This window comes from Macaca thibetana, chromosome 3 (genome assembly GCF_024542745.1).
Source record: "Macaca thibetana thibetana isolate TM-01 chromosome 3, ASM2454274v1, whole genome shotgun sequence".
Taxonomy (NCBI): Eukaryota; Metazoa; Chordata; class Mammalia; order Primates; family Cercopithecidae; genus Macaca; species Macaca thibetana.
This window is the reverse complement of record NC_065580.1, coordinates 67,014,061-67,031,675: the sequence shown is the minus strand read 5'-3', so window position 1 is coordinate 67,031,675 and position 17,615 is coordinate 67,014,061. Positions and strand designations below refer to the sequence as shown.

The following is a 17,615-nucleotide window of genomic DNA, read 5'->3' as shown; positions in this document are numbered from 1 at the left end:
TTAACGGCTGATACCTATTTCCATGGCTGCCGTAGCTTCAGTGTCTGCCTAGAAAGCAGCGCGCCGGCTCCCACACCCGACCCTGGGCCTGACTACTAAGAAGGGAGGAGAGTTCCTTTTGTCCTGACGCCCTCCCAGGAGCTAATAAACAGCAACACAATGGCCTGAGAAGAGTGGGGGGAACTGCTCTTAGAATCTCCTTCTTGGCGCATGTGGTGGCGAGATTTCTTGACCCTCCACACCATGTCGCTTTCACCTCAGCCTCCAGCGCAGCCCGCACCCGGGACTGAGCGCCCGCCCAAGGAGGAGCGCGGTGCCAGTGTAGAGTCTTCTGGCGTCCTGGGCCGTGACTCCGGTCCGGGACTGGGAATAGTAAGCCCAGGAACGACGCGGCCTCGGTCCAGACGGGCTGCTCCCTCAAGAGTCCTGGAGCGCCCTCCTCAACGCGCGTGTTCGGAAGCGCCCCCTTCCCAGAGCTTCTCACTACCCTCCTGGGGGAGGGTCCCGGCTTGGGCCAGGTCCTCTGACTCACCTAAGCCTGCTGTTTACCTCCCTTTGCACCAATATGCCCAGATTTTAGAGTGCAATCCTAAATGACTTACTCTCCCTGTGGGACCTAGCACGGTGCTGCACACAGAACAGGTTCTCAATAAATGTTTCTCAAATTTAATTTGAAGTCACATTTGACATGATTTTTACTGAAATTTCACGGCTTCAGTGGCTCCAAAATCCATGTATCTTCCACCTCTGGTTTTGAAGTTTCTGTCAAAGAATGTTATAGAGTATACAGTTTTGTGTGGCTCTCTCTTTTTCTTATATAGCATCCCTACTAATACAGGACATACTGTTACTCTTGAATGTTTTAACAACACACGTTTGTGTAATAAAGCTGTAAATTCCTAATTTCTGAGGTTTTTACAGTTTAAAAATCTCTGTTTAAAATAATCAAAGAATCATCCTTTTCAGCTACCATATCTAATTTTATTCTACTATTCTGTTTAGTAGAATAAAAATATATGGGCCAGGCGCGGTGGCTCACGCCTGTAATCCCAGCACTTTGGGAGACCGAGGTGGGCGGATCACGAGGTCACGAGTTCAAGACCAGCCTGACCAACATAGTGAAACCCCCATCTCTACTAAAATTACAAAAATTAGCCGGGTGTGGTGGCACACGCCTGTAGTCCCAGCTACTCGGGAGGCTGAGGCAGGAGAATCGTTTGAACACGGGAGGCAGAGGTTGCAGTGAGCCGAGACTGTACCAGTGCACTCCAGCCTGGGCGACAGAGTGAGACTCCATCTCTCTCTCTCTCTCTCTCTCTCTCTCTCTATATATATATATATACACACACACACACATTCCTCTCTCTCACTATATGTATATATAATATCGGTCTTAACTAATGTGCTACCATAAATATTCGTTCATACATTAAAATTTTAAGAAAACAATTTAGTCAGACTTTACACTTTATCTTTCAAGTTAATAAAAGCAGGGGAGTTTTCTGTATATGGATGTTTGTGACTAGTCAGCGCACTTCTTCCAGAACATTACTTATGTACTCTCCTGTGACAGGGAGGCTTATAAAGAGTTTTCTTCTAGGAGCTACAACTTAGCTTGTCTCTTCTTGATAGTCCAACAGTTTGGGTTCAGAATTAGCCATCAGGAAACAGATGCACTGGTTATGCAGGCAGTCTCAGCAAAATATTTGCACTGGCAATGACAAATACTACTCAAATTAATGTTGTTATTATTTAACCACAGATAAAACTGCAGAAGGAAAAGAGTGGAAAGCCATTAGTTATCAAGAAAATTTCTAAAACCCCATGCTTGGGTGTGTCGTGAGTGGGGGAGAGAACACACATGCCTCTGAAGCATTTATCAAGAAGATAAAAGTGAGTGATCATGACAGAACGAGAAAAGTGAGATGTTAGTATCCTCAAAATTGACTTCTAGCCTCCAGTACATTTTCATATTTGCACTGTGAACTATGACTGAAAACTTACTAAAACCCCATCTTAAATGATGAGGTAATAATGTTATTTTTCAAATGTCACTCTTAGCGGGATTTAGTTGACATATTGGTACTTGCTTACCAAGACTGCCGTAAACAAGCTGTGTTTTTGTTTTGCTTTGTTTTGTATGTATGGCGTGTCATTACACTGCCACACGGGGGCCTTATTTGATAAGGCTTTTCTCACTTATCCTAAGCAGTATGTCCCGGGTCTCTTTCTCCCTCTAGATTACTAATCTGGATATTGTCAATCAATTTATTCAGTACACAGCATAATATTATTATAGAGCTCCATGAGTTCCACATCACTTTTTGGACTTCTTTTGGAACCTATTTCAATTATTTTTATTTATTTAAGCATTGCACAAAGGTTATTCAAAGATTTCACAAAGATTCACGATAAAAATTTTGAAAACAGTAGATACGTAAATAAACTTACAGGAATTCCGTAGAACTGAATGGGCAGAACATATCCATTCACCATTTTCCCAACTTCCTTCTTCTAATCGAAACAGACAAAATTACAAGTGCAACATATAAAATGTCCTCAAATATAAAATACTATAAAATGTAAATATAAAGTGCTATAAACCAGAAAGATCACCAAACCATAGTTTATTCTAGTCTCAGAGAAGTGGACTTTTTAAATATGCCATAAACCCAGTATCTGTACAGAAGAAACTAGAAACAGTGAAGATGTAATTTTTAAAAATTTTTATTTTACTTTGACGTCAGATGGGTAATATGCTGACGTCATAACAAGGATTGAGTGAGGCACATCTCACATGTGTGTGAAAGCTCAGTCATCACGCTTATGAACCACAAATGGATAGATACAAATTTTTTCAAATCCACAAATCAAGCATCATCATAAGCAAAATCAAAAGCAAATGAGATCGAGAAAACATTTTTAAAACTCAAATCATAGACAAAGAGCTAATTTCCTCTATAAAGTACTCCTGCAGATCAATAAGCACTGTTTCAGTGGCACAATGAAGGTGAAAGCCAAATTCCAGTGAGTAAAAAAGTCAGTGGGAAGTGAGTATCACGCAATCTTAAAAAGTTGTGAAGGGGGAGAAAAAAAGAGTGGTGGTATGGGGGAATATTGAACAGAAGGATGTTGGTGTTTTATTGCTATTGTGTCATTATTTTTCACAGAAGTGACTTGAGCATATTTTAAAGCTGATGCAGTGAATCTACTGGGAGGGAAAGGTTAGTAATACAAGAGAGAGAAAAAAACGATCAGAAGCGAGCGTGAAGAAAATGGATGAAAATTACTTTAAAAAAAAGTCCATTTGAGAGTAAGTCAAGAGAAGCCGAACACTCAGGGGAGATAGGGGTTTCTGCTGAGAAGAGGAAGCGGAAAGACCACTCCAAAGAATTGGAGAATGCAAGGAAGTATTGGTCATAGAGCAAAAGTTCCAGAGCGCATCATGGAAGGGAGTGCAGATAGGGTCATGGGCAAGGAAGCACAAGGCATGCTCATTAATAGGGTATGGATGGTGAGATGGGTACTACAGGCTATGATAGACACATAATGAAGAGTACCTTGATGGATCTCATGAACTGTTCTTTGAAAAAAGTCATTGGTTAAAGGCTGATCGAAACAAGGTGGATTTGGTCTTACAGTTTCTTTGAGGAGGGCAAATACTGACCCTCAGTTCAGAGGATATATTTTTTTTTAATTTTGTATCATGTAGAAGGGCGTTAACAAACTAGAAATTATATATAAACTTCAGACATTGTATGGATTGCATCAATTAATCATGAGAACCATTCTCTAAAGTAAGTATTGTTAATATTCTCCCATTTACAAACAAGGAAACAGAGACTTGGAGACATTAAGTAACATGTAGAAAGTCACACAGTAAACGGCAGAGCCAGGATCGAAATCTAAATCATTAGATAGAAAATCTATTATTTTTCAAATTTATTATTTTAAAGACAGGGTCTTACTCTGTGGCCCAAGCTGGAGTACAGTGGGTAATCATAGTTTACCTCGGCCTTGAACTCCTGGGCTCAAGGGATACTCAAGGGCTCAGCCTCCTGAGTAGCTGGGACTACAGGCATGCACCACCACAGCTGCCTAATTTTTTTTATTTTTTTAAATTTTTTATTGAGACAAGGTCTCACTATGTTGCCCAGATTGCTCATGAACTCCTGGCCTCATATGATCCTCCCTTCTTGGCCTCCCCAAGTGCGGGGATTACAGGCATGTACCACCACAACTGGCCCATAATCTATTGTTTTTTCTAACATGTTTCACTGCCTTTTTGAGAAAGTAACTCCAGATGAGGCTTAAACACAAAATTCCCATATTGTACACATGGTTCTTAAGAATCAGGAAGGATTTTACACACTGACCAACTGTGTCACTCATGGAATGTAGTCTCTAGATAATTCTGGAGCTCTGGCTTTCATTTTTTATTCAGAAAGTGTATTCTGAATCAAAAGATATGCACAATTTTAACCACGAATTAAATTTTTTCCTAGAGATGTTTTACCAATTTACATCCTACTAACAGTACATAAGTTTTCTTACATTCTTGCTCACTCTAGGAACTATTGTTCTTTTTATTGTTTTTCCACATAACAAGTAAAGAGCAATATCTTTTTGACATTTTAACTTTTTTATTAGTAATGAAAATGCACATTTATTTCATGTGCTTATTGTTCATTTATGTTTTTGCCTGTTCATGCCCTTTGCCCATATTTTCCAACAAATATTAGTCTTCATTATAGTGGCTGATCATCATATTTGTTTATTGTATGTATGGCAAATACTTCTCCCAGTTCGTTGTTTGCCTTACCTATGGTGTGAGTTATTTATAAAGAGATGTTTAAAATATTTTATATAAATGAAATTCATCAGTATTTTCCTTTATTGGTTTTTCCTTTGATCATTTTAGAATAGCCTTTGCCACCTCTAAGATTATATACTTTGTGGTTTCTTTTTTATATCAAAAATAGTTAAGCTATTTGCACTACATGAAAGTATGAAATTAGGATATAATTTCAGTGTTCCAATGATTAACCACGGTCCCAATTCTATTCATTAAATGATTCATCTTGGCCTTACTGCCAATATTAAATTTATCATGAAATAATTAAATAGCAAGGTTGCATTTCAATAAAGAATTGTGCTCATGATAAAAAATCCATAGAAACAGCTAACATTAATGTTTCACAACAACTTTTTTTCTGGATAGGTCTCCAGACATACAAAAGAGAAATATGTACTTAATTTTACCTAAATCGGTTTATTCTACACACAGTCAATATATTTTCTCATCAATATGTTACTATGTGTTTGTATTTGTTTATAATGTTTTGTTTCCTATAGAAATTTTGAATTTTTATGCAATCAAATTTTTGTTTTGTTTAATAATTTTTGGTTTTCACACAATGCTTAGAAAAACTTCTATATGCTTAGATAATACAAATGTTTACCAATTTTTCTGTAATATTTATTTTTCTTTTTGCATTTGCATGTTTGATATTTATAGAACTTATCTTTGTGTAAGAGTCAATTGGTGAAAGAGCCTAATCTTTCCAAACAGTCAATAGTTATCCAATGCTAGTATCAAATAATGCATCCTTTCCCACTGATATAAATGCTACCTTTGTCAGGTACTAAATGTATACAATTTTATCTACTGCTAGATTTTCTATTCTTATCCATTGATTTATCATTTATGAGCTAGTGGTACCAAAATCTAATAAGTGGCAAAGCCTGGTAATTATTTTTAACATTTTGTAAGGTTAGTATTCCCCAATTGTTGTCTCTCAGAATGTTCTTAGGTAATTCTGGAATGTCTGTTCTTCCTAACATAAGAATCATTTTGACACATCCTTCCCACCAAGAAAAGCCTATAGGGATTCTGATTAGAATTGCTTGGCATTTATAGATAAGGTAAAATTAACATCTTCCCAATATTTGCAACGATCTAAGATGACAGTGTGTCTATTTCTTCATGTATTTTTTGTTTGTTTGTTTCACTTGGTGGCATTTTGTAGTTTTATCATGGAGCTTCAGACTGATATTATGAGTAGAGTTTTTTCCACTACACTTCCTAAATAGTTACAGTATTTACACAGGAAAGCTATACATTTTTGCACAATCACCTTTTAACATGTATTTGTTATTTTTAATAGATTTTCAGATACTATTGGTTTGATTTTTATGCAGTCAAATTTTTGTATTTTTAACTTTTATAATTTTTTGTTTTCACATGAAGCTTAGAAAAGTTTGTATGCTTAGATTATAAAAGTGTTTACCCGTTTTTTGGTTATGATTCTATTGGTTTTCCAGGCACTAGCTCAGAAAAAGAAAGACTAATGGTGAAGTGAGTGGAACACCGCATAAATCTCTTTAACATTAAGAATTTGCTTTCATAACTGAAATGTGGGAATACCAATTCCTCAAAGTAATTTTCTGTAAATTATCTTATGCAACAGATTCAAATGTAAACTCTTTAGAAAAAAAAAAATCCTATTGAAGATATTTTGGCAAAGACTTTTAAACATTAGTCAGAAACGAGTTACTCGCCTGTAATCCCAGCACTTTGTGAGGCCAAGGCAGGTGGGTCATGAGTCATGAGGTCAGGAGTTCGAGACCAGCCTGACCACCATGGTGAAATATCGTCTCTACTAAAAATACAAAAATTAGCTGGGTGTGGTGGCATGCGCCTGTAGTCCCAGTTATTCAGGAGGCTGAGCAGAAGAATCGCTGGAACCCGCGAGGCAGAGGTTGCAGTGAGCCAAGGTCACGTCATTGCACTCCAGCCTGGATGACAGAGCAAGACTCTGTCTAAAAAATAAAGAAAAAAATGAGTTACTCACAAATGCCTAAACAGAATTTTCAGCCATGAGATCAAGAAAATCTTGTTTTGATTTTTCCTATGGATAGACTAAATGAGACTCTTTCTCATAATTTTTAAGAAAATGTTCTCTCAGTAATCCATAAGGTTAAGAGAATTAAAAGACATTTTGGTACCAATTTGCTATATCCATGGCTGAATTCTGCTTATGCAAGCTTAAAATATAACAAAATGACAATGATATTAATGATCACCCCTTGAACTTTCAGGGTCAAAATATGTCAAAAATGACAATGGCATTAGTGATTCCCCTTGAAATCTCAGGGTCTATTTATTCATTTATATATTAATATATATATACATGTGTTTGTAGGTATATATAAAAATAAGTTTGCAGTCACTAAGATTTCTGCTTAGCATTCAAAAATTGGACAGCGGCAGTGTTCAACTCATAAATTTGGCCAAGTATATTTACCTGTGTCAACCAATAAACCTTAGTAAGGAAAAGAAGAATATTGTGGTTGTCATTCAGATATTTGTCAAGCTTACCTTTTTTTTTTTTTTTTTTTTGAGATGGAGTTTGGCTCTATCACCCAGGCTGGAGTGCAGTGGCACAATCTTGGCTCACTATAACCTCTGCCTCCTGGGTTCAAGTGATTCTCCTGCCTCAGCCTCCTGAGTATCTGGGATTACAGGCATGTGCCACCATGCCCAGCTATTTTTTGTATTTTTTGTAGAAGAGGGGTTTTGTCATGTTGGCCAGGCTGATCTCAAACTTGTGACATCAAGTGATCTGCCCACTTGGCCTCCCAAAGTGCTGAGATTACAGGTGTGAACCACCACGCCCAGCCAAGCTTACATTTAATTCATTGTGGTTTATATAATTGACCTTGACAGTGAGATTAATATCTTCTCAAATATTTCTTGACAAAATTTGGAAGCCAATGTTTAATGGTTATATTAGTTTTCTATTGTTGTATAACAAATTACACAAACATAATGGTTTAAAAACACCCATTTATTAGCTGAAAGTTCTGTAGGTCAGAAGTCTGGTGCAGTACAGGTGGGTTTTCTGCTCAGGGGCTCCTAAGGCTGAAATAAAGGTTTCAGCTAAGCTATGTCCTCAACTGGAGACTCTGGGAAAGAATCTACTTCCAAGCTCATTCAGGTTGTTGGTAGAATCCCATTGCAGTTGTAAGAGTGAGGTCCCTGATTTCTGGCTGGCTCTTCACTGAGGATTGCTGTGAAGCCCACTGCATATGGCTTCCTCCATGTATCAAATTTCATGATTCAAATTTCTGACTTCTACCCCTAACTAAAGAATTCTGTCTGCTTTTAAAGGGCTCATGTCATTAGATTTCATGTACCTAGATAATCTCCCTATTTCAAGGTCAACTGATTAGTAACCTTAATTACATCTGCAAAATCCCTTTGCTGTGCAAAGTAATGTAATCACAGGAGTAATACCAGGGAGCCAAGATCATGAGGACCATTTTAGAAATCTGAGAACCACAGTGGTGAAAGAAGCAATACATTCTGTACAGAGATGTATTTTAAGTGTCTGTTAACCTGGCATTGTCCTCCCCAACACAAACTATTTCTATTGATAGGCTTATAGGACTTTGGATACAGCTAAATTCAAAGAGACTGTTAACCTCCTGGTAGTCTCCAAGACTATCAACCTACTGGTAGTCTCCAAACATTTGTTGTATTTACTCATTCAATAAATATTTTTTAGTTGCCCATTATGTGATAGACACTATGCTAGACTGTGGGTCTACAATAGTGAGCAAAAATTCCTGCTTTCATAGAGCTTAAGATTTGGATGGGAGAGAGAGGTATCAAAACCTAAAGAAATCAACACATACATACTTTATACAGTGTGATAAATGTTCCAAAGGAGAGAAGAACATATAAAAGAAGTTGGGGCAGGACTCCAGGAGGCACTATTCCTATGGAAGACAATGTCAACAGGGCCCATGGAGTTAGACAACACTGTTGCTCTGCAAGGGTGCCAGGGAAGTAAGTAATGATTGAACTCTGGTATGAAGGAAGAATAGGAGTGAACTAGGTAAAGCAACTCGTGGTGGGAAAAACTATCCAGGCAGAGGAAGGGCATGTACAAATGGCCTGTGGCTGGAGGAAATACACTGTGCCTGTAGTTAATGTGGCTGGAGCTCAGAGAGTAAGGAGGATCAGGAGGGTATGGCTAGACAGAGGCCAGAGAGGAAAATAGGATTTGTTTTATTCACAGGCTCACTGATCACAGTAAACATTTTCATCTTTATCCTAAGGATGTTGAGAAGCCCTTGGAACAGTTTGAAACCAAAGGCTCACAAGATCAGATCTGAGTTTTGAAATGCTCATTCTAGCTGCCATGTGGAGAATGGCGGAAAACATTAAGTAGAAAGTGCTGCCCCAAAATGATTTGACAGTACTCCGAATGCAAGATTTCTTTAGTTTCCCTAAGAGTTAGGACTCTCGTCTTTGTGATTGGAAGCTCTAGTTCTTGTTTTAAAACTGTAGTAGGTCCCTGATATAGGTGGCAGTAATGTGCAATCTCATGTACTGAGCCTAGTTGTACTCTACAGAAGACGACAAACAATAATCAAACACTCTGCTGCTTTTTCAACAATGTGCTGTGTTTTGCCTCAGATGAGAAGGACATATGTTGTCATTGTTAAATGTTTTCTAACCTTTAACACAGTAAGGTTCTCAGAAAACATCTCCTTTATAATATATGGGGATCCTTGACATACACATCACCAAAGTTTTGGTTTTCTGGGACATTGTTATCTTCTGTCAAAAAGAAAAATACATTGGAGAACAGATAAAAATTTTTTGAACTGAAAATTTCTAAAGGGAATGCCTGACTACAAGATTGCCTGTTTATGTGTGAGTTCTCTCTTCCCTTAAGTGAAATTTAGCGAACAGATCTGTGTCTTGAACCACTTAAAGGGATCCAAGTCAATAGATCTAGATAATCTCATTTTACTAATTTTGTGATTCCCAGATTGCAGGCTCAGGCAGAACTCTAATTTTATGGACTACATAGAACATATAACCCATATCAACTTATATCCCACTCCCATGAACTCATCTCCCCTCCCCTTGCCACACGAACCCATTCCCTACTAGGCTTCATCAATAATTTGTGCAAGTTTGCTTGCTATCTCTTAGATGAAGAGCTAGACCAATTCTAGCTGCCCTTATCACAAAAGAAGAGACCAATTGGTTTCTTATCACAAGGGAAGAGACCAGTTGGTCTCTAGACCAATTCTAGCTGCCCTTATCACAAGGGAAGAGCATATACAAATGTCTCTTAGCTTTGCTGTTCATGAATTATATGACCTTGGGAAAACTGTATAATTTCTATATACTTTGGTTTTCTGATCTATAAGGTTGGGATAATAATGATAGTACATATGGTAATTACATAGGAGCTGGGATAAGATAAATGAATAACTAATGAAACTCTTGATATTTACCTGGTGGGGAAATACCATGATCCTAAACGAAACTCTTAAAACAGGGCGTGATGTGTAGAAGTGCTGCACAATTGTTAGCTATTATCATTAATTGTCCTTCCTTAAGATATTCTGGTGAATATCAAGTCTGGTGGCTTGGCAAGAGCTCCATAATTTTGACCTTAACATTGTTTCTGCTTAAAAAAGCAAAACAAAACAAAACAAAAAACAAGAAATTGTGTCAGCTCCAGATTGCACAAAACATTCATCACTCCTTATCACATATTTCCCCTTCTTCATAGTCTTATAACAAATGCTCTATAGTCTTTCAGGTTTGATGAAAAGGGTTTCTGGGATTATCTTCATCCTTTTATTATATATATATTCACTCTGCACAAGATGTCGAAAGCCTCACAATGCAGAAATCCCAACAAACTAACAATAGCCCAGAATACTCATATTTAAGATATCTTATTATTCCAAGTAATAGATGATGCCATTTTAGATATAAATAACACTCAGGTACATACTTTTAGAAGGTAGATGCTTATTATTTTATACCACTACTATAAAATATAACTTTATGTTAAAATCTACCTTAAAGCATCTTATACTAGGTAATAGCTATAAAAGTATAAATTGTACCTTCTATTTACTATGAACATAAGTATTAGCAAAGCATGAGGTTGTTATGCTCTCCTCAATGCTTGCTTTCTCAGTCTTCTGAATATCTCACCACCCCCTCAGTAAAAAATATTTGGTGGATTTTTACTTTCTGTAGTTTGTATTCAAAAATCATTTTTTCCAATAGAAAATCAGATTAAATGCGCCTTTCAAACTTAACAAACCCTAGAGATTCTGATACGGCTTCTTGCCCTTCTTTTCCTTCCTCCTTTGATCACTTCTTATTAATAGGCTATTTTAACAACTGTATCACACAAGTCTACAAATTGTATTATCATGGCATGTAAGGCCTTTTGCAATCTTGTTGGTACTACCCTCAAACTATATCCAGAATCTAAGCACTTTTCATTATTCCCACTATTACGCTCCCCCGGGCTCACCTGCATCATTATAACAGCTTCCCAGCTTCCAGCTCTTTCTGCCCTTGGCTCCCTATAATCTGATTTCAATTTAGTAGCCAGAGTGATGAGATTATGTTACTTCTCTGCTCCAAACTCTTCAGTGGTTTTCTCTCTCACTCAGAGTGACGAAGTCCTCAAGACAGCCTACACACCCTGCAGGATCTAACCATATGTCATTTCTCTGACACCATCCCCTACCACTCTTTTCCTTTGGTTACTCCACTCCAGCCACACTGGCCTCTTGTTAACTCTCAGTGGACTAAACACACAGCCCAAACCTTATTTATCCATTAATTGAGCCAATATTGATGCAGCCCCTACTCTGTGCAGAGGCTTTTGGGGATTATAGAAGTGGACAAGATAGAGCTCCTTCCTTTGTGAATGTATAGTGTAACAGGAAAGTTAAGAAACACTGCAATAAGCATAAAAGGCAAGGCCGGGCGTGGTGACTCATGCCTGTAATCCCAGCACTTTGGGAGGCGGAGGCAGGCAGGTCAGGAGATCAAGACCATCCTGGCTAACACGGTAAAATCCCGTCTCTACTAAAAATACAAAAAAAATCAGCCAGGCGTGGTGGCGGGCACCTGTAGTCCCAGCTACTCAGGAGGCTGAGGCAGGAGAATGGCATGAACCTGGGAGGCGGAGTGTGCAGTGAGCCGAGGTGGCGCCACTGCACTCCAGCCTGGGCGACAGAGGGAAACTCCATCTCAAAAAAAAAAAAAAAAAAAGAATAAAAGGCAAAACCATTAGTAAATATTATACGTACCTAAACAGGCTATTAAACTGGATATTAGCAGGAGAGACAGGAAACAGTGTAACAAGAATTAAAGCCAAAACCAGTAGTAATTATAAATATCTAAACAGGCTAACTATTAACACATCTCAGTTTGCTTTATTTTAGATCGCAACACTCTTGTTACACAAGCATTCATCTTGAAAAATATCTTTATTTAATCTGATGCTTTGTGATGCAAGGTCATGAACTGAAATGCCATAAACTAGAAAATGCTGTAATCTATCACATATAAATATCAGCCAAGCCTGTTTCCTTCCCTTTCTTTATTTCTCTCTTTCTTTTCTTTTTTTCTTTCTTTTCTGAGATAGAGTCTTGCTCTGTTGCTCAGGCTATAGTTCAGTGGCATGATCACAGCTCATTGTGACCTCACATTTCTGGGCTTAAGTAATCCTCCTGCCTCAGCATCCCTAGTAGCTAAGAATACAGGTGCATGCCACCACATATGGCTAATCTGTTAATTTTTCTCTAGAGACAGGGTCTCATTATGCTGCCCAGGCTTGTCTTGAACTCCTAGCCTCAAGCAATCTTCCTGCTTTGGCCTCTCAAAGCACTGGGATTACAGGCATAAGATTCTTCACTCATCATATTATAACTATTTTGGTTTATAGTAGAGAACTAGCTTCATAAAGTAAAAAAGAAATAAAATATTTAGAATTGTTTGTGCAAAAATAGAGGATATTAAATATTATCATAAAACCAAAGGATAATTTAACACAAACCAAGTTTGTCTAGATTAATAGATGAGAATAAACTTTTCAAAACTGGTAATTTCCTTTTATAGATCCATTTTTGACTAAAGGGACATAGGTTTTATAGCTAAGGGAAGTATTTTAAAAATAATCTCAACTTTTATTTTAGATACGGGAGGTCTATGCGCAGGTTTGTTATGTGGTTATATTGTATGATGCTGAAGTTAAGGTTATGAAAGATCCCATCATCCAGGTAGTCAGCATAGTTCCCAATAGGTCAACTCTTGCTCCCCTTCCTCTCTCCCTCTTTAAGAGACTCCAGTGTGTAATGTTGACATCTTTATGTCTATGAGGACTCAATATTTGGCTCCCATTTATAAATGAAAGCATGTGGCATTTGGTTTTCTGTTTCTGTGTTAATTCACTTAGGATAATGGCCTTGTTGCAGCAAAAGACATGACTTTGTTCTTTTTTATGGCTGTGTAGTATTCCATGATGTATATGTGGTACATTTTCTTTATTCAGTCCACCATTGATGGGCATCTTGGTTGATCCTATGTCTTTGTTATTGTGACTAGCACTGCAATGAACATATAAGCACATATGTCTTTTTGGTAGAACAACTTATTCTCCTTTGGGTATATACCCAGTAATGGGATTGCTGGGCCAATTGGTAGTTCTCTTTTAAATTTTGAGAAATTGAAAGTCCTTGCCAGAGCAACCAGGCAAGAAAAAGAAATAAAGGACATTCAAATTGGAAAAGAGGAAGCCAAATTATCTCATCAATGATATGGTCTTATACCTAGAAAACCCTAAAGATCCCTCTAAAATATTTCTAGATCTGATAAATAAATTTAGTAAAGTCTCAGGTTACAAAATCAATGTACATAAATCAGTAGCACTACTATGCACCAACAATGACCAAGCTGAGAATCAAATCAAGAACCCAATCCCCCTTACAATGAATAAAAAAAAGAAAAGAAAAAAAAACAACCACCAAACCCTAGGAATATTCTTAATCAAGGAGGTAAAAGGTCTCTAAAGGAAAAACTATGAAACACTGCTGAAAGAAATCACAGATGGCACAAACAAATGGAAATACATCCCATGCTCATGGATTAGAAAAATCAATACTGTGGAAATGATCATACTGCCCAAAGTGATCTAAAAATTCAGTGCAATTCCTATGAAAATACCAACATCACTTTTCACAGAATTAGAAAAAACAATCCTAAAATTTATATGAAACCAAAAAGGAGCACAAATAGCCAAAGCAATCCTACACGAAAAGAACAAATCTGGAAGCATCACATGACCCAGCTTTAAATTATACTATATGATTATGGTAACCAAAACAATATGGTACTGGTATAAAAGTAGACATATAGACCAACAGAACAGGATAGAGACCCCAGAAATAAAGCGAAATACTTAAAACCAACTGATCCTTGACAAAGCCCACAAAATCGTGATTGGGGAAAGGACACCCTATTCAATAAATGGTGCCAAGAAAATTGGATAGTCACATGTAGAAGAATGAAACTGGATCCCTATCTCTCACCATATATAAAAATTAACGCAACATGGATTAAATACTTATGTCTAAGACCTGAAACCATAAAAATTCTAGAAGGAAACCTAGGAAAAACTCTTCTGGGCATTGGCCTAGGCAAAGAATTTATGACTAAGACCCAAAAAGCAAATTCAACTAAAACAAAAATAAATAAATGGTACATAATTAAACTAAAAAGCTTCTGCACAGCAAAAGAAACAATCACCAGAATAAACAGATAACCTACAGAATGGGAGAAATATTTGTAAATTATGCATTAAACAAAGGACTGATATCTGGAATCTATAAGGAAGTCAAGCAAATCAGTCCTGCCACTCACTTTGTAACTCATTGAATCTTAGTTCCCTCTTCTTTAAAATGAAGATAATCTTAATACTATCTGTGCCAAGATTTAGTGGGAAAACCTGACTTCGGAGCTCAACAAAAATTAGTTGTTTTGTTTTCTCTCCTCAAGTGTATTAGAAGCTCCTTTAAGGTGAATAATTAAATTTATGTCTATATCTAGCATGCTCAGTGCAATTGCTCTATAAATATTTGTTAAATTTAGTTGTTATAAAATTCTTAGAACTGGAATGCAGAAACCATCTGCAGCATGCTATGAAAATCTAAAATAAAACAATATAATAAAAAACAATTCCCTTGAGAAACTTCTTACCCTAATTATTTTATTTGCAACAGATGCATAAAACGAAAACTCAAATCTGTGTAAATTAAGCAATTCAGACTTGCTATAAGCATTTAAAAATACATTTTTAAAATACATGCTATATTCTAGCAAATACATGTGATCAACCTAGGTGCTTATTAACAGTGGATTGGATAAAGAAAATGTGGTACATCTATATTACAGAATTCTACACAGCCCTAAAAAAGAATAAAATCGTGTCCTTTGCAGCAACGTGGATGCAGCTGGAGGCCATTATCCTAAGCAAATTAATGCAGAAAAATAAAATCAAATATCACATGTTCTTATTTGTAAGTTGGAGCTAAACCTTGGGTCTTCAAGGACGTAAAGATGAAAACAGTAGAGACTTGGAACCTCAAAAGGAGGGAGGAAGGGAGGAGAGCAAGGGCTGAAAAACATCTTAATGGGCACTCTGGGCAGAAGCCCAAACCTTAGCATCATGCAATATAGAGCCTAGCAAAGCTCCAAGTTGCTGACAGAAGACTAGTGTGGCTGGATCATGAAGGAGTAAGGGAGAAGTGGCCTGAGTCTATAGAGGTAAGCAGAAGACAGATTAATGAGGACGCTTGGAATTGAACCTGAGAGCAGTGGGAAGCCCTTGCAGGCCTTACCCATGGGTATGATATGGTGCTATGTAGATTTTACAAATTACTTTGGCTGCTATGAAGGGAATGAATTAGAAGAAGACCAGAGTAAATGTGGAGAAACTAGTTAAAGTAACCCAAGTAAGAGAAGATGGATGGTGGATATAGTGGTTTGGACAAAGTTATTGTCATTGTTGAGAAGATGCTGGATTCAAATTGGATATAGAGAGTAAGGGGAAAGGGGATGCTAGCAATAACCTCTCCTCTTCTTCCAGGTTTCTGACACAAAGTAAATAGTCATGTTATGTACTTAGATATGCATGCTGAATAAGAAGTCAATGTGGGGACCGTATTAAGGCCGGGCGCGGTGGCTCAAGCCTGTAATCCCAGCACTTTGGGAGGCCGAGACGGGCGGATCACGAGGTCAGGAGATCGAGACCATCCTGGCTAATACGGTGAAACCCTGTCTCTACTAAAAAATACAAAAAAAAAAAAAAAAAAAAAAAAAAAAAAAAGAGTTCTGTTTGGGCAGTTATCAAATATGAGATGCATAGAGCCACTCAAGTGACAATTTCTGCAACACAATTTTTATAATTATTTGTCTTAAACTGTAACAAAGATGATGAAGAATAAGGAAAACTTGACTATAGAATAGTAAGAAGGTTTGCCTTTGCCACATGATGAAATGGTAGTAAGGATAAACCTGGCCTGCATGAGCTACTTTGATTGTAATGTGTAGTATTCAAGTAAAACAAAAAGAACAGGCCAGGTGCAGTGGCTCACTCCTATAATCTCAGCATTTTGGGAGCCTGAAGCAGGATGAACACTTGAAAGAGGATTGCCAGGATTTCAAGACCAGCCTGAGCTGCATAGGAAGACTCTATCTCTCCAAAAAAAAAAGAAAGAAAGAAAGAAAGAAAAAAGGCAGATCTGGTAGTATGTAGTCCCAGCTACACTGGAGGCCGACGTGGGAGGATCACTGAAGCTCAACAGGTGGAGGCTGCAGAGAGCAATGACTGCACCACTGCAATAGGGCCTGGGTGACCGAGCAAGACCCTGGCCGAGAAAAAACAAAAAAAAAGAGAAGAAAAAGCTAGTTTCTACGTAAGAACACTGCAGTATGACTTGTTGCCAATTAGAAGGAACACAACTACAAGGTCAGGGCATATTATTCAAACAGTAGAGACAATAAGTCAAATATTTGGCAGAATTACAAAATATCTCACTGGAAAAGACACGCAAGGGAAATCAACAAAAAGATAAGAATCAGAATTCATCTGTGTCTCAAGAAAAGGTCGTGCGATAAATTAAGTTTTGCTAGTGTTTCTACACTACTGTTAGCCTCATTCCCTTATTTTCTAAGTGTTAATAGAGTTTTAGGTATTTTACAGAAATTTGTATTATTAATTATAATCAAAGTGCAAAGTGCAACTTGTAATAGCAATTCCTTCACGGTTTTTTTTTTTTTTTTTTTTTTCCAAATCTTGCACCTTAAAATACACCTCGGCCCTCAGTTGACCAGCTTCGGTATCTCAGATACTTGAATTACAGACACCAGCAAGGCAAGTAGATAAAATGTACACTAGGACCTACAGCCCTTCTGCTAGATCCTGAAGAATGATCATTAAAACAAGCTGGTCTGGCTGGTCAAGAGCAAAAATAAAATCAAGATGACAGAAAATTGATGCAAAAGTGAAGTAAAATAGCTAGAGAATATGATTGCACCTGTCCCCTTAGCATGGATTCCCATGCTAGCCAATATAAAATCTTCACTGTTAGAATCCTCCTGTCAATATGATAGAATGAACAGCAAGCTCAGTGTCAGAAAACCTGTGTTGTTAACTTGGATCTCTTTCTAGCTGAATGTGTGGCTTTGGTCAAATTCTTTGGCATTTCAGACTCAG

General features: G+C 37.5%; 1 protein-coding gene and 1 non-coding gene across 4 annotated transcripts in view; one reads left to right on the top strand and one right to left on the bottom strand.

Annotated features, from left to right (window-relative positions):
• ABCB1 (ATP binding cassette subfamily B member 1) overlaps positions 1–17,615 on the top strand; it is a 220,063-nt gene that overhangs the window by 84,179 nt on the left and 118,269 nt on the right. The window contains exon 1 of one of the 3 annotated variants that reach the window (XM_050785270.1): positions 1,782–1,893. The exons of 1 other annotated variant lie outside the window; for it this stretch is intronic. In XM_050785270.1, coding sequence (XP_050641227.1) covers positions 1,825–1,893 — 69 coding nt within the window. In that variant the 5' untranslated portion in view covers positions 1,782–1,824. Of the gene's footprint in view, positions 1–1,781; positions 1,894–17,615 lie in introns of those variants that run through there. One more of the 3 variants, XM_050785268.1, reaches the window with a different exon arrangement.
• LOC126951864 (small nucleolar RNA U13) lies at positions 2,742–2,843 on the bottom strand. Its single transcript, XR_007724707.1, has one exon. It is a non-coding gene; the product is annotated as a small nucleolar RNA U13 (small nucleolar RNA).